Genomic DNA, 17890 nt, shown 5'->3' with positions numbered 1-17890 from the left:
CTAATGAGAAGGAAGGACTCACTGGAGAAGAGCCTAATGCTGGGAAAGATCGAGGGCAATAGAAGAAGGGGACGACAGAGAATGAGGTGGCTGGATGGAGTTACTGAAGCAGTAGGCGTAAGCTTAAATGGACTCCAGAAGATGGTAGAAGACAGGAAGGCCTGGAGCAATGTTGTCCATAGGGTCGCGATGGGTCGGACACGACTTCGCAGCTAACAACAACAACAACAACAACACGTTCATCCAGACTCTCAATACAAACTGTCAGTCTCTGAAATACCAGCAAAATATCCTCTTGTATTTCCTTATTTTTCTCATTAATAAGCTCTGCCATTTCCTCAGATTGAAGTTTTAAAGCATCTTGTAAATCTTTTAATGTTAATGTGGGTGTAGGTGCTGCAGGGGATGGCATCAATGTCTGAAATCCAGATTGTTGAACTGTTGATGTCCCCACACTTTTAGAGACAGTAAATCTAGGTGGTTTGGAAGCCATTTTAACACCCAATTAACTTTCACTTTTCCACCCAAATTACAACTTTGTTGCTTCACTGTTAAATATCCAAATCTTTTAAATCACTTTTAAGCCAACTTCAAATATTTTTAACAGAGTCTTTTACAGCTTTAAAAAAACACTTTCTGTCTTCCTCCTTGATCTTTTATTTTATTTTCCTTATTCTTTTGTTCTTCCCACTTTCTCTGAAAATTTATTCCGGCGCCATCTTCCTCCCCTTCTTTTAAGTTAAACCAGAGTTAAAGATCATATACTTGCTGTTTCAATATTCTCCTGCTCAACTCTGCCTGCGTCCAAGTAATCCAAAGTACAATATTGAGTGCAGGGATGGTTGCAGCATCCTGCTCTGTTTTAAAGCCTTAAAACAGAGGAGTCCCTGAGTCCGGAGTTGAATTCAGGCTCCGAGGGAACTCTTGCCCTTTGTTCCCCAGACTAATCATTCTGGGGATCTAGGGGATCTCTACGTCTACCTGAATGCTCACCCCCCCTCTTCTCCCAAAGGGGGGATTCCCAAACCGCAAAACAGCTGATAGTCGCTGTTTTCGCGGTTTGAACGGAACAACGGGGCTGACGGTCAAAAATGACCACCATCGACAGAGCCTTGCCACCCAGAAGTCAGTAACATTCTTCTCTTCTTCATTGACATTCTTGAATTCCCATACATCATTTCAAAGCAAGTTTTCCAGAGCTGAGGCCTGTGTTGAAATGGCCTCACCACTAGATGTCACAACCTGTCCAGTCACTGTATACCACCCACAACATAAGCCCAAACGTTTTCCCTCTCAACATTCATTTTCTTCTTGCAGTTGTGTGCCATTTCAGCCTTTCATGTGCGTTTTCTTCTATCAATCTCTTTTCTTTCCAACTTTTTCCTCTCATCAACAATCTCAGAGCCTGCCACCCACAGGCCTGAGCTGATCAAAGGGAGGGAAAAACCCCCTCCAGCCTCCACCAACATTCTCTCCTCCCCATCCACCATCACACATCCACCATGCCTTTTTCCCTTCAGCTACTTTACTAGATCCATCTATGAACAAATCAGTTTTCTTCCTCCTTCCATTGTCTAATATTAGGCTCTCTTTACTCAAAACAACATGTTATCTATAATCCCAAAATTTCCTGAACTCCAGCAAGGATTGTGTTATACTTCCTTCAATTCTCTCAGGTATTATTGTCTATTTCTTCCTTTAATCAATAAATCAGTGTGTCCTACACAGTGTGTCCTTCAAACATAAAGACATAAAAAATAATAAAATAATAAAAAGCAACTTCACAAAAAATCATTTTTATGTCAAATTTGGATTGCTAAAAATGATTGTCGCAGTAGTGACTGCTGCCTGTGGATGGCCCTAGATTGAGCTGATACAGCCAAAAGATTCCTTCTTCCCATATTTGGGCTGACAGGGTGCATCGAAAAAACACTCCAGACATATCTCCCCTGGTCTCTTCCCTCCCTGGCACAGCTGACAAAGTGAGAAAGAGCCTGTGCCCTAAAGGTCAACACAGCTGCCTAATGTGCAAGCAGCCCAGGTTTGAATCTCAGAAGGGTGTGGCTGGCTGATGAGAGGAAAGCAGCTTGAAATAGCTATACCAGTCTCCCTTTAATTCTTTGTTAGCAATCCAAATTTAACATATACATATAACACACACACACACACACACACATCTGTTCCTCAACATAATTATCTCTACTGTCTCCCCCTTTTGAGTAGAAAAATATTGCAAGCCAAAGTTGCAAAAGTAGATTTCAGATTTCACTTACCCGCCTTTCTCCCCCTTCTTCTCTGTCTCTCCCCTCTTCCAAGGGAAAAAAAATCCTTGAGTGAAAAAAGTAACAACCAGCGAAAGACAAGACAGGAGAAGGAAAAAAAACAATTACACAGAAACCTCACCCCCCCTTTTTTTTCTTTCTTGCTCTTCCAAAGCAAAAAGTTAAAAAAAAACATAGCAAGCTGGTAACAAAGAATGCTGAAAGAAATAAAAAAAACTTGCACAGGGATCTTGGCCCCTTTTGAATTTTTCTCACACATCCTCATGGGAATTTTTTTCTCATGCAAACACTTGCTATTATCTTTCCATTTCACAACAAAATCTGCAATTTACTGTTTCTTCCACAGCCTGGGATGGGGGTTGGAAACTAATAAACACAGAAGCATTTGCACACATTCACTTCAATTTAAGCTGCTTGCATAAGCAATTTCATATACAGATCTTTCATTTCATGCTTTATCCAGTCAAACTAATAATTTTACTATTACAGGGAGCTGTTCACAAGCCAAGGAGCTCCATTTTCCAAATCTCTTTTGTTTGTTTTTAAATAAGGCCTTTTTGTTTATTTTTATTAGAGGATCTTGCCCCTCTCATAGTCTTGGAAATAACACAAAACCACACAGACACATATGGTATCTGTGTAGATACCATTAAGACAACATTTCCTGTCCTGTTGCTTGTCCTCCAAGAAGTGAGAAAAATCAAGAAATGATCCCAGTCAAAATTGTGACTGTTGGGCCCTTAATCATTGCTTGCTTTTCCCACCATATCATGCACAAACATAGAAGCCTACTTAATTTTCTGGCTTCCACTTGTTCTAATTTCCCACAAAGGTCATTTTTAAGACATAAATTTGGGGTTTGAGGCCAAAGCAGGCCTCCCTTTTTAATTTAGCCAATTAAAGGACATTGTAGATGGGGCCATTGTCTAACCAAAAAAATATTGAATGTCATCAAAAGAGCCAGATTAGAGGGGAAAAAAACCTTATAAACAGTTCTTTATTGATTTTCTTCTTCCATGGCTGAAGTTATTAAAAAGATAAGCTAGCCAAATGGAGTGCACAAAGTTTTTCAACTGTGCTTTTTTGAAGATTATTTTTACTGCCACAGTTTCAGTGCTTTCCAATGGGCTAACACGCAACCTACTGGAAACAGCAGCAGCCTCACGGAAGAAGTAAGCACAGCTGGGTGCCCCCTTGGGGAAGTGGGGATAGGCTAGGCTGGGCTGCAGGGTCCCTGAACTAAAGGGCTGGGTGTTTGACCTCTAGGCAACCCATGTACCATCTGGGAGCCCCTCCTGCACGGTCTGAGAGGGACAGTAAGGGTCCTCCAGTGAACCATGCCCTGACACTTGCCCCGGTCCCACCCTCCTGTGCTGGAGATCCTCGTATCCACCCCAGTCCTGCCCAGTCCTGCCCAGGCACCCCTGACATGAGCGATGTCAAGTAGGAAATAAGAAAGAAATGGCTGTGCAAAATCTTTCCTCTAAATGGATAAGGGAATTATACAAAGATTAGTGAATCATTTCCAGACAGTAGGAGTTCTAGGAAACTCTGGTAAGGATGTATTAAGAATTTGAATACATTGATCTCCACAGTGAAGGAGCTGGTGGTAGGCAAAAAAAAGAAGAGTTAATGAACATCATATATCATGTAGTGTATTCTTGTTCTGTGAACAGTACTTGAAATTCCCAATGTCCATCAGTGTGGTTGCAAAGTAAGAAAGAAGCAACCCTCACAAATAACAGAATAATGTCGTACAACATCTAGTGAAATATCACTTAGATATTTCAGCTTATGGTCACTCACTCATGCACTCACAGCCCTGGAAAAGAGCCACACTCAAATCACTTTCAATCAAACATTCAGGTAGAAATGGTTCCTTAGAATATAGGAATTTAAAATAACAGATATTTACTAGTTATAACATACATATTTGTTCTTTCTTTCATGCACACACACATACACACTCATCCACACTTACCTAAGTTCTTCAAAACTAATGCTAGGTGGGATCAGCTAGAGAGACAGAAGCCGACAGCCACCATGTTTCAAAGACTGGGTGGACTTGGGATGGGTCTCTTCTTTCTCCAGTGCAACAAACCTCATTTGCACTGGAAGAACCATCTCCTGGCCATTTCTGGATCTCTTCTTTTCAAGCACAGCTCAAACAGTTAAAGAGAGTGAATACAGCATTCTAAAAACTCAAGACCCAGTGATGTCAATGAGTTTCCAATCCCCCCTCCAGAAAGCAATGTGTGGTGTTTGCCCTCCGGTGGCTCAATGGTGAACTTCATGGAATTGCCTTCTCTGTGTAGAGGAGCCCCTGGTGGATTCTGTGTGTAAGGCAGGTGCTCATGCAAAGAGGGGGGAAAAGGTGCATTTCCCATGAGAGGCCAGGAGGAAGGAGCCTGTCAGACATCTTCAATCTCTTGTTGCATCAGGCTGTGGTTCCATCATGTTTTAACACTGCAATCATTGTACCAGTGCCCCCCAAAAAACTGAAATCACATGCCTTAATGATTACAGTCCAGTTGCACTCACTTCCATTATGATGAAGTGTTTTGAGAGATTGGTAAAGGACTACATGGTTTCATGCTTTCCCCCTACATTTGATTCATTACAGTTTGCCTATTGGAAGAATTGCTCTGTAGAAGATGTGTGCTTCATCTTAGCTTGGCGCACCTGGAGGGGAAGAATAATGTGTGAATGCTCTTTGTGGATTTTAGTTCAGCATTCAACACATCATCCCTCAGCATCTGGTGAACAAACTGGACCTACTAGGTTTTAATACTCCTTTATGTAATTGGATACTTGATTTCCTTATAGTTAGGCCCCAGGTTGTGCGAGTTGGAAAGAAAGTCTCCAATTCCATCTCGTTGAGTACAGGTTCTCCAGAGGGCTGTGTCCTGAGTCCGGTACTGTTCACCTTGATGACCCACAACTGCTGTGCCAAAACTGCTATGAATCATATTGTGAAGTATGGAGATGACAAGGCAGTGATGGGTCTTATCCAGGATGACAATGAAGATGCTTATAGGGAAGAGGTGAAGGCTTTGGTGGACTGGTGCAATAAAAGTAACCTGGTTCTAAATGTTGATAAAACAAAGGAGATCACTGTAGGTTTTAGAAAGAGCCGGCATAGTCATACTCTACTCAGTATCAAGGATGCAGCTGTAGAGATGGTCAACAGTATTAAGTATCTGGGGGTGCAGATAACTAATAATCTGAATGGGTCTCTCCACACCTCATCTTTAATGAAGTTTACAAACCAGTGCCTGCATTTCCTGTGTCCGATGAGGAGAGCATATCCTTCTCCTTCTATCCTGATCACTTTTTAGAGAGGCATGATTGAGAGTGCGAAGGAACTGACTCTACAAGTGAACTACTTTTAGGTTTGTAGACCTTACACTTCCAGGAAAATTCAATAATTATGTATTCTTATACCCAGTTATAGGGTAGCATGGTGGCTCAGTGGTTAAGACACTGGGTTTGACAGCTGGACAGCAATATGCCCAAGTTTGCGACCCAAGCAACATATGACTGGGTGAACTCCTCCGGTTCTCGCCCCAGCTCCTGCCAACCAACAGTGCGAAAACATGCAAATGTGAGTAGATAAATAGGTACCCTACCACTTCTGTGGGAAGGTAACAACTTTCTGCAACATCATGCTGGTCACATGACCATGGATATGTCTTTGGATAGTTCTGGCTCAATGGTTTTGAAATGGAGATGAACACCACCCCCTATAGTTGGCAATAACTAATAGAGTAAAATCTACAGGGACTCCTATGCCCACTTATTATATTCTTAGAGACTGGATGAGAAGCAATAAACTGATTGATCTCTGCAAGTTTTGAACCTTATGATTCCAGGAATATTTCATCTTTGAGAGCAATGTATGCATGATTCAGAATTTAGGATTTCTCCTACACTCACTGGGTTGTCCTGCTCACCACTTTTAGCTATTTGCAACATGGTTCTTAATTCAAGTTTGGTTGCACAAAGGTGAAGAGGAAATTTCCCAGAAGTCTGTAGAGTGCAGAGAAGAGCAACAAAGATGATCAGGGGACTGGAGGCTAAAACATAAAGAATGGATGCTGGAATTGGGTATGTCTAGTTTCATGAAAAGAATGACTAGGGGTGACATGATAGCAATGTTCCAATATCTCAGGGGCTGCCACAAAGAAGAGGGAGTCAAGCTATTCTTCAAAACATACAAAGGCAGGACAAAAAGCAATGGGTGGAAACTAATCAAGGTGAGAAGAAACGTAAAATTAAGAAGAAATTTATTGACAAAACAGTGGAACAACTTGGCTCCAGAAGTTGTGAATGCTCCAACACTGGAAGTTTTTAAGAGATTGGACAACCATTTGTCTGAAATGGTATATGCCAGGGTTTCCTGCCTGAGTGCAGGGTTGGAGTAGAAAACTTCCAAAGTCCTTTCCAACTCTGTTATTCTATTGTGACTCCTCTCTCTTCGGAGATGTGGGTGAAACAAATCTGAGAGAAACATAAAAGCAACATAGCAGGACAAAAAAAATAGGCAAGAACAAGCTGCACAATACTTTTAAACCTTTGTTGAAACCCGAATAAGTTTGTCAATATAACTGCAACCTTCAACTATCATATTAATTTGGTTATTATTTAATTAAATTGCAGTCCTCCCATGGACCATCATGTAACCTCCTTGTTTCTCTTATCCATTTTCTCTCTTGCCTTCCCTTTCATCTTCTTTATTCATCCCTGCGAGGCATAAATCCATTTTTTTTCTAAATGATGGTTTATTCTGCAGACTGACCATTGCTTCAGAACTGGAGACCCTTCTTGGATTTTCTAGGTTTAAGCCAGTTAGGATTTTTACGGGAGTGTCGCATCTCATATGTGCTTAGAGAAAAGATTAAATTATAAAATCAGGGAAGACAAATAGTGACAAGTGAACATGAATATTGTACCATGAGGCAAAAACAAAAAAACAAAAACACCACTCATTTGTGCAGGGGTTACGTAGGGACTCCATCTCAAGGAAGTATGAGTTTGGAGAGAGGAGACAAGATGGTGACACATTAGTAGCTTCTGAAATAAAGATCAGGGTTATAATAGGCCTTATCCCTTCTGGCTTACCTCTATGACCCAAAAATGTCTTTCAGAGGTAAGAAAGAACCTGGACCAACCATAACAGTGATACTGGAACCCATCAATCCACAGATCATAAACAAACAGAGAAAAACAGAAGTACAAATTCTCCTCCAACCACAAGACCAGGAGATTCCAATAGTTTGAAGAGATTCCTCTGGATATGGAGGCGACAATGCAAAGAAAAAAAGAGATTTAGTTAATGAATGAAAGAATGGAGATGGAGAGAAAAAAAAGGGCTTAGAAAGAATTAAGTTCTCTGCTCTTTTCACTCTCTTTATTGTCCAGCTTGACCCAAAACTATTACTGACAAGTACTGTAATTGAGTAAGTTGAATAAACCAACATGAGCTTCTCAAATAATGATATAAGCCTCTTCCAAATACTTCCAAAATTTTTCATGTGTTAATGTATTTTTAAAGCAACTGTAAAGGCATAGTACAGTGATGGCGAACCTTTTACAGACCAAGTGCCCAAACTGCAACCCCAAACCCACTTATGTATCATTGGGTGCTGGGTGGGCATGGCCAAATGGGTGGGAGTGGCTAATTGGGTGGATGTGGCCAATTGGGTGGGCATGGCTACGGTGCTAACGGCAGACTGGGTGGGTCTAAAAAGTTCAATCAATCAATTCCAACTTTGCGAGACCTTTTTTTTCCTGCTAGAAGTTGAAATTGATTGATTGAACCTTTTTTTGTTTTTTGCACACGGTGGCAGAGGCCTAAAGCGAAAAGATTTTATAAAACCCAGGACTGGGGTGAGGGCACGCGTGCCCACAGAGCGGGCTCTGCGTGCCACCTGTGGCATGCATGCCATAGGTTCGCCACCACGAGCATAGTATATGACAAGAACATAACCACACCACTGGTATTTAATTTTATTTCAATCAAATTTAGATTTCTTCTTAGCCCTCATCACACTATAAAAGAGGAAAATATGCCATAATATCCTGGGGGGGGGGAATACACAAGCACTGGTCATTCTGGCTCCTTTTGTGAGAACAATTCTGCATCCTTTCAGCTCTTCACAGACGCTATACACTGATGTGCGTGTGACAATTCCCTCATATCATGAAGCCCTTGACTGAATAATGTTCCCTGTTTCTGCATAGATATCAGTTGACTCAGGTTTCAGTTCTACACTGAAGGTGTAAATTTGATTACTTTTGGGGGATCTCAGTTCTGCACCAAGGATGAACATGATTTTTTTTTCCATTTGTGCTTGGGGAAGCAGCACCTGTTCAATGTCTTCACATCCCTCTGAGAACTATGACCAAGTGGGAGAATGATGACAGTAAGGGAGCAGGAAGCTCATTTCTAAATAATAATAAAAAATGAAACTATAAACAGATACATTCAAACATACAGATCATAATTATAATGCCACATGCCCATTATTTTATTACTAAATTGATCTCTCTAGGGCTGACAGGCGTGTGAAACATTAAAAAAAACCTTCTTTTCAAAGATGAGTCTGGGTAAATTGGAAATCCATAGACTGAGACCACTAAAACAATTAGCATTTATTCTCACCCAAATGTGTCTTTGTTTTGGGGATTGACTTCTCCCATCTATGAAACATATTATGGGAAGTAAGAGTATGGTGTCGGCTGAAGCACTTTCTACACTTCATTCATTTATATGGCTTCCCTGTGTGGATACACTGATGGGATGTAAATTTACTTTGTTGGCTGAAGCCCTTTTCACACTCCACGCATTTATATGTCTGCTCCCCTGTCTGGATAATTTTATGGGATGTAAGATGTTATTGTCCTCTGAAGTCCTTTCCACACTCCATTCATTTATATGGCTTCTCTCCTGTGTGGATTCTTTTATGGGAAATAAGATGACAATGTTGGTGGAAGCCCTTTCCACACTCAATGCATTTATATGGCTTCTCTCCTGTGTGGATCCTTTTATGGGAAGTAAGATGACTGAGTTGGCGGAACCCCTTTCCACACTCCATGCATTTATATGGCTTCTCTCCTGTGTGGATTCTTTTATGGGAAATAAGATGACAATGTTGGGTGAAGCCCTTTCCACACTCTGCACATTTATATGGCTTCTCTCCTGTGTGAATCCTTTTATGGGAAGTAAGATGACTGAGTTGGCTGAACTCCTTTCCACATTCCATGCATTGATATGGCTTCTCCCCCGTGTGGATCCTTCGATGGGATGTAAGATCACTGCTTTTTCTGAAGCCCTCTCCACATTCCGAGCATTTATATGGCTTCTCCCCTGTGTGTATTCGTTGATGGGTTATAAGACCACCATGTTTGCTGAAGCCCTTTCCACACTCCATGCATTTATATGGCTTCTCTCCTGTGTGGAGTATTTTATGGGAAATTAAATGACAATGTTGGGTGAAACCCTTTCCACACTCCATGCATTTATACGGCTTCTCCCCTGTGTGGATTGTTTGATGGGATGTAAGATTACTGTGTTTCCTGAAACCCTTCCCACACTCCATGCATTTATATGGCTTCTCCCCTGTGTGGATCCTTTGATGGGATATAACATCACTGCTTGTTCTGAAGCCCTTTCCACACTCCATGCATTTATATGGCTTCTCCCCTGTGTGGATCCTTTGATGGCATGTTAAATTACTCTGGTTGTTGAAGCCTTTTCCACACTCCATGCATTTATATGGCTTCTCCCCTGTGTGGATCCTTCTATGGGATGTAAGATCTCTGCGTGCTGTGAAGCTCTTTCCACATTCCATGCATTTATATGGCCTTTCTCCTGTGTGGATTCTTTTATGGGAATTAAGATGACATTGTTGGGTAAAGCCCTTTCCACACTCCATGCATTTATAGGGCTTCTCTCCTATGTGGATCCATTGATGGGATATAAGATGACTGTGTTTGCTGAAGCCCTTTCCACATTCTATGCATTTATATGGCTTCTCTCCTGTGTGGATTCTTTCATGGGATACTAGATTACCATGTTGGGTAAAGCCCTTTCCACACTCCAAGCATTTATAGGGCTTCTCCCCTGTGTGGATCCTTTGATGAGATGTAAGATTACTTTGTTTGCTGAAGACCTTTTCACACAACATGCATTTATATGGATTCTCCTTTGTATGGATCCTTTTATGGGATGTAAGTTCACAGCTTGTTCTGAAGTCCTTTGCACATTCCATGCATTTATATGGCTTCTCTCCTACGTGGATCCTTTGATGGGATGTAAGATGACTTGGTTTGCTGAAGTCCTTTCCATACTCCCTGGATTTATATAGCTTCTCCCTTGTGCTTATCCTTTTATAAACAGTTTTATTTCCATTCTCAGTGCATTTATTTGGCTTCTCTCCCATGTGAACACTTTTCTGTGACGTAAGAGACCCATTTTCTTGAGAAAGTGTTAAAGTCCAATTGTAATTTTTACCTTTGTTTTTGGATATATAATCTTGTTCTTTGGCTTTGGATAGATATTGCCCATTTACATCCAATATTTCTTTGAATAGTCTTAAACCCTTCCCAATATATCTTTTCTTTATTTTTCCGTGTTGATCAATAAAGTCCTGCATCTGTGCATCAATGGAAGATGAGCTTTCGTTATTCCAATTATTGGAAGGGTTTCTTTCCTGCCTTTGGAATCCCGTTTGAATTACAGGCTTCTCCATTACGTCTCTTTGTTTGAACACTTTCATTAATTCTCTAGCAACCTTATTGTCATTCTCATTATCACCTTCAAAGGGAAAAAGAAATGAAAGTGATAGAAAAGTTAGAGGAAAAAAATCACCCTGTCAGAAGTCATATTACAGATAATCTCCGAGTTACAAACTTTTCCTTAGCAAATGTTTGACGTTATGTGATAATCTCCCAGTAGTACTTATGAAAAAGTCCTGAAATTGCAAATGTTGCCACCCTATGGCAGTCGTTCGCCCTTACAAACGACCACAGTAGCACTGCAACATTCACCCTAGCTATTCCCTCCCTCCACCCGCCCCCAGTCTCCTTAGGCACTAGACCTGTGGGTGCTCACCTTGCGAAAATCAAGACATCCTTTACTTCCTTAGCTGTTCCCGGCTTTCGGTGTATTCACAGAGAATAGAAGCCTGAAGTAATGCAAGATCACGTGGGATCAGTGATACGAGATTTCACGCTACTGATCTTGAGCGATGTCACAGAACTTTAGGCCTCTGTTCTCTGCAACAAAGAGTGGAACAGAAGCTGAGGGAGCTTTCCGCATGCCTCTGGGGGCCCGATCTGGAGATTGTAGCCCTTTTCCAGGCTCTGCTGTCTGGAACAGAGGCTGGGGGATGCTTCCGTGGGCCTTCAGAAGCCCGATCTGGGAGTCGGTGACATTTTACAGGCCTCTGCTACTAGAACAGAAGCCGGGACAGTGGCCATGTGGCTTCAGAGTTGTGGGGAGCAGGAGATATGCACCACAAGCACCGCAGGAGTTCAGGCACCCATTCTCTGCAAAAGAGGATGGGTGCCTGAGCTCGCATGATATTATAGCACACAGGAGCTTCATTGAGTCTCCCCTCCATGAAAAGCAGGAACCCAGCAGAGAGGAGATGGATCTTTTCAAGGGAAGACAGTCCAGCATGGCAGAAATGGAGGGGGAAGCACGTGGTATCTTTGTGAACCATGGAAGCCTTGGAGGCCTGTTCCATCACTAAGCCCTCCATGGCTTCCCCAACCTGAGATACCTCATGTGCAATTAATGAACCGCGTATTGGCCCATGCATTCAATTAGCAAATACGTGGGTGAAAGCAGGGAGTCATCTTCCTCGAGGTACGAGATTCACTCCTATGAATTTTTGAGTTACGAATGGAATGGGCAGGCTCCATTATATCCATAACTCAAGGACTACCTGTAATTGACTCCAGGTATTTTGCCAAATTCCAATATATTGAATATTTGTATAATTATAATGGCTTGGTATAGAAACGATAATATCTATTCATGAGGCATAAAAACTTGTAAAAGGCATTAAGTCAAAAAACTTGAGTGGCAATTCTTGATAGGACCGATACGGAAGTATCTGGGCCAAAAATAGTTGAAAACTGTTTGATGGAGTTTGGCATTACCACAAACTAAGGAATTGTCACTAATATGTTTAAATAGAAATAGAAAAATAAATGGGATAGAATATATCTAAGCAGAATGCCATTGACCTATTTCCTTCGTAGGAGCAGTCGAACAGCATGACTTTTCCTTCTCCCTCTGAAGAGAGGACATCTATTTGGAGATGATTTCATAAGAAGTAATCCGTGGCATCTGACTACAAAGTGTCTTCCTGAACTGCCTGACTGCAGAATAGGAAACCCTTACCAAGAGAGGCCACGTTCTTATAATTGTCCAGCATAACTTTCCAATGCAGCGTTTTTTGGTGAGGATCCAGTAGAGACCACTCCTCCTCTGAGAAATACACAGCCACCTCCTCAAAAGGCAGAAGACCCTCCTGAAAGGCAAAAAAGTACAGAACAGATTGAGGAGGAACTATAGGATCTATCCTATTGTTTAGAAATTCCCAAAGCAAAGCTATGAAGTAAGGTAAATGGCTATGTTTAGTAGGATTCCATAGTTTAGGTGAGAAAGTGGACAGAAGAAAAAGCTTTTGATTGAAGAAATTTTTTAGACAGGTTTCATCAACTTGAATGATTTTGTAGGATTTTCAGTGCCATTCAGTTAAGTAAACCCAATTTCTTTCTGGATCAACCTCAGGATCCTTCTAGATCTACTAAATATCCAACCGGCCAGCCAGGATCAATTCATCCATCCTCAATCAAAACGCATTGTGTCAGGAGACAATCAATTAGCATGTGGCCCTTGGAAAACCCACCAATCAGTGACACTAACTTGTTTAACCTGGGTTTAAAGGCATAAATGTCTCTGTAGGGGAAGGGATTCTTTGTAGAATTTTATGAAGTGGCTAAGAAGGAGCAATCCTGTTCATCCTGAAGACCTTCATGAAAGAGCTGGGAGAGATCAGCCATGGATCTGTGTTGTGTGCCATCAATATCCAGAGACTCTGCCCCTCCTCAGATTGCAAGGAAACTGGTAGTAGTCTGAGCCATTGACTCAATGAATGTTCTTCTAGTAAATCTAGTAAATGAATGTTCTTACCTCACCTGGAGGTTCAATCACGGTTTCCACTCCCAAAAATTTGGGTTTCAATTGTGGTCATAAATCAAGGACTACCTGTACTATGTACATCAGCTGATTTCCCGAGGGAAAAGGAAAATACAAATCTAGTAAATGAATGTACTTCTCTTACCTGAGCTGGAGGTTCAATCACGGTTTCCGTTCCCCCAAAACAAAACGTCAACTTCCTTCTATTCTTCCCTGTGAGGGAGATAGAATTTCAAGAAGCATAATTAATGAAATGCTATAGAAAACACAGAAGATAAGAAAGTTAGGATTTATCAGAGGAGTGGAAGGACCTTATTATTACCTCTTGAGGTGTCCTGATTTGGATCTTCCTGAGAGATCCTCCTGAAAAACAGTTCTTGAGGGAGATTTGAAGGATGCCTCATTCTTTCAGGATCTCTGATGTCCATTGTAAAGGACTTGACATAGTATGAAGGAGAAAAGCATTAATGGTCATCAAACATCATGAAGTGGTTTTTTACTGCAAAGCACTCAGTATCGATCAATTAGGCTGAGAAGTAAGAAATAAATGGCTCTGCAAAATCTTTCTTCTAGAAAGGATAAGCAACTATAGAAAGATTAGTGAAACATCTCCACATAGTATGAATGCCAGAGAACTCTGGTAAGGAGGTATTAAGAATTTGAATACATTGATCCAATGGCAAAGAATTTTGTGTATAATATAGTGCCTGAACAACAGGAAGATATTTGGGTGAAAACTTTAAAATTTCTATTAAATTATAATTTGGAACAACTTTTTTATAAAATGATGTATCAATTCTATTTAATGCGTGATAACCGGCCAAAGATGTATAAAGGAAATTCAAATACATGTTCAAAACATAAATGTAAACAAGAAACCTTTTTCCATTTTGGTGGACAAACCAAAGAAATACTGGTGTAAGATTTATATTTTACTGCAGAAGATTCTCAAACTGGGTATAAAATCAGGGACTTTAATAGACAAAGAGATTGAAAAACAATCTCAAACTTTGCTGTTTTATATGTTGAGAGCATTAAGAATGCTTTTTGCACAAAAACGGAAGGATACATTAATTGCCATAATGGAGAAGTTGCTGGAAAAACTGACGGACCTAGCAGAGACGGCAAAATTAACTGCTTTAGTTAAAGAAAAGAACACATCCAACCTTGTTTCTACTTGGAAATCACTTCTGGATTTTTTTCTTGGGATAAAAATAAATGAAATTTAGAGTTTCTTGTTATAGAATGGCTAGTTCTAGTACATATTAAGCATGGAAAAGTAGAAGTCAGAGGCTTAATGTTACCATTTTATTTGAATGTACTAAAGAGTCAAAGTCAATCATTTTCCTTTTCCCCTTTACGTCTTTCTCTTCAATTCAACCCAGTTCCTACTATTTTCATTTTTTTGTGTTTTATATCTTGATAAGCTTAATAATATGTTTAAAAGGAAACAAAAATTTGAACATATTATTATATTCAAGTCCTTCTGGGCTCCCAAGAGGAAGTCCTCTCACCTGCAACTCAGCCTGCTCCTTCTTCTCCCCCGCCTGGCTCAGGAGGAAGCCTTCCACCAGGGCCACCGCCTGGGAGCTGCTCTCTGCTCCACACTCCCGCACCCAGCTCTCCATCTGCAGGGGCAGAATGGCCAGGAACCGCTCCAGAACAACCAGGTCCAGCATCTGCGCTTTTGTGTGCTTTTCTGGTCTCAACCATTGGCTACAAAAGTAGTGCAGTCGGCTGCAAAGTCCTCGGGGACCCTCATCCTCCTGATAGCGGATGCTCCTAAAATTCCAGGACGGAAGTGGTGAAAGGATGGTTCCATCGTCCAGGATCTTCTGGCCAGTTCTTGCCCAGATCTCCTCACCGATTCCAGACTGAACACTGGAAGGGCCTTTTCCAGTTCCCCCACTTGCTAAAGGAAGGCTTGCCATTCTTTCTCCGTCCTGTAACACAAATCCAAATGAATTCAAGGAAACCAAATTCTTTTTCATTCATAGCAATGTTCATCTAGCCATGGGAATCAGAACAAGCCATTAACCCTCTTTGCCAAAGAGATAACTTTGTCTCTAAAGAAGATGAAGAAATGACCTCCTTTTGCATTTCTCTGATAGAAAATAAATTCCAACAACTAGAAAGTAGTGGATTGGATCGTTCATCGATACTCAACCCCATACAGAAGGAAGTATTTTTCTGACCTGGTAAACTGATAACTTCAATAAGAAGATTCAGTATATTTGGCATTTTGGATCATTTCTATTTTTTTTTTACTCACAAGGAAAGACTTGCTTTTTAAAAATATACATCTACATTTACCTATAAACAGGGTTCACACAGCATACAAAAACTCAGAACAGGTTAACAAAGCATGAAAATTCAGTTCACAAAAAACTGAATGCCATTCAATTGACCCTGGCTTAGGATGCTCCATTTCTCTTCCTTCACACAGGAAGGCAGGTTCACACAATGTGTCCTAAGCACAAAAAGGTCAATCAGATCCAGGGGCTCAATTCACATGAAACACAAAGGCTTAAATGCACAAAGCTTAACATAATCATCTGTTTACCCTCCTAAGACAAACTGAGCTGCAGAGGAGTCGAACCTAGTTTACTGTCATCCAGCACAGAGTGAGAACGTAGGCATAATCTTTTGCATTTTCAAACCTTATTTCCTCCTTGAGTTTTGCCATGCAAGCTCTCCCTCTACCCAGGAGCTTTCCCAAGAAATGGGGCGTGAAGGACGATCTAGGTCCCCTCCTTTCCTTTCTGGCATCTGGATTTCTTCCTGAGGGCAACAATCATGGAAAAGGTCAGCAGGGAAATATGGGATCTGGGAGTCTCCCTCTCCTAAGATTGAACCTGGATGAGAACTTGGCATATGCCACTTCCTTCTCTAGTGTAAGAACTCTCTGCCTCTGCTTGTATGGGAAGAAACCCCCTCCCCCCCCCCGCACACACACACAGAGACAGACAAACAACCCCCTTTGTCACCTGTGCCTCTTTCCTTCAAGACTTTCTTGCAGCCTTTTTAACCGCCTGCGAAGTTCAAAGGGTTAAAGAGGGAGAGTCCAGCATCCTAGAAAGGCAAGGCTTACTGACGTCACTTCCTTCCCAACCGGCCACAGCGGCCCAACGCTGAAGTGCGTGGAGTCCCTTTCTCTTTGCAGAGGCCGCCCTCTGGTGGGTTTTCTGTGAATGGAAAGCGCTCCTGGAACAAGGAGAGACGGAGCATTTCCCATGCGGGGGCAGGAGGGGGCGCTCACGTTTCCCTTGATCAGGAGGCCTTCTCAACGTGCTTTAGGCAATGTTACACTTCCGAAGAGTGTTGTATTTAAAGCTTATGGTCACTCACTCTCACAGCCCTGGGAAATAGCCACACTTTTTCACCCACACACTGAGGGACAAATGGTTCTTCAAAATACAGGGAGACTGAATTTAAAATAAGGGACGTTTACTGGTTACAACATATATATTTGTTCTTTTTCACATGTACAACATCCACACTCATCCATACTTATCTAAGTCCTTCTCAACTAGGCTGGCTGGCACTAGCCAGAGGGACAGAAGCTGCCAGCTGCCAATTGTAGATGAAGAACAACTCAAAAAGTGTTTGTACTTCAGGATCCTTCCACCCCACACACAAAAAAATCCTTGTTTTTTGCTGATTCATCAGATGACAGTTATTCTTGTTGATTTTCAAGCCTGGTAGCTGTTGATGGGATTTGGAGAAAGCTTTCATATCAGCTCTTGTCCAATTTCTTTTGTCAGGTTTGAGTGATATTTTACTTTCTTTCCTTAGTGACTTAGTTCCTTCTTATTTATTACTAAGACAGGAACTTGGGATATATCCAGTGGCATAGCGTGGGGGGTGCAGGGGGGCCGGCCGCACCGGGCGCAACATCTGGGGGATGGGCGCGCTCGCACTCGCAGCTCTCTGCCCCTGCCTGGCTCACTCTCTCTCACTGCAGTGCTGGCTGTGCAAATCCGATCCGAGCCGCCGGGTCACCGCCCACTGTGGAGGGGGGGGTGCCAGGCGTGCGATGCGGTTAGGGGGCGCAAATTACTTGCCTTGCCCCGGGTGCTGACAACCCACGCTACGCCACTGGATGTATCTCTTCCTTCTTCAGTTCAAGAGCCCTCCCTTCGCACTGGAAGAATCTGGCCACTTATCCTGGCCCTTTCTGGATCTCTTTCCTTCAAGAGTTCTGCACAGCTCAAATGCTCAAGAGAGTGAATACAGCATCCTAAAGAGGCAAGACCGGTTGATGTCAATGCCTTTCAATCTCCCCTCTGGAAAGCACTGTGTGGCGTTCGCCCTCCAGTGGCTCAATGATGGAACGCCATTGTGTTGCCTTCTCTTTGCAGAGGAGCCCCTGGTGGATTCTGTGTGCAAGGCA

At 41.9% G+C, this 17890-nt stretch overlaps 2 protein-coding genes across 2 annotated transcripts; both read right to left on the bottom strand.

Annotated features, from left to right (window-relative positions):
- Positions 1-6551: 6551 nt before the first annotated feature.
- Positions 6552-13925, bottom strand: LOC308662935 (uncharacterized protein; the record flags this gene model as incomplete). Its single annotated transcript, XM_081319081.1, has 4 exons — positions 6552-11100; positions 12697-12826; positions 13643-13710; positions 13820-13925. The coding sequence occupies 4 exons, from the start codon at positions 13923-13925 to the stop codon at positions 9212-9214; spliced, it is 2193 nt and encodes a 730-aa protein (XP_081175207.1). The 3' UTR covers positions 6552-9211.
- Positions 13926-14560: 635 nt separating this feature from the next.
- Positions 14561-16511, bottom strand: LOC308661711 (zinc finger and SCAN domain-containing protein 12-like). The gene is made up of 4 exons (XM_081316855.1): positions 16485-16511; positions 16158-16278; positions 15012-15440; positions 14561-14609 (listed from the first exon to the last, which is right to left on the bottom strand). The coding sequence occupies exons 3-4, from the start codon at positions 15426-15428 to the stop codon at positions 14568-14570; spliced, it is 459 nt and encodes a 152-aa protein (XP_081172981.1). The 5' UTR covers positions 15429-15440; positions 16158-16278; positions 16485-16511; the 3' UTR covers positions 14561-14567.
- Between the last annotated feature and the right edge of the window lie 1379 nt (positions 16512-17890).

This window comes from Vipera berus (assembly GCF_964194415.1).
Source record: "Vipera berus genome assembly, chromosome: 2".
In the NCBI taxonomy this organism is placed as follows: Eukaryota; Metazoa; Chordata; class Lepidosauria; order Squamata; family Viperidae; genus Vipera; species Vipera berus.
Note: the sequence above shows the minus strand (reverse complement) of the source record. Positions and strands in the feature narration are given on the sequence as shown.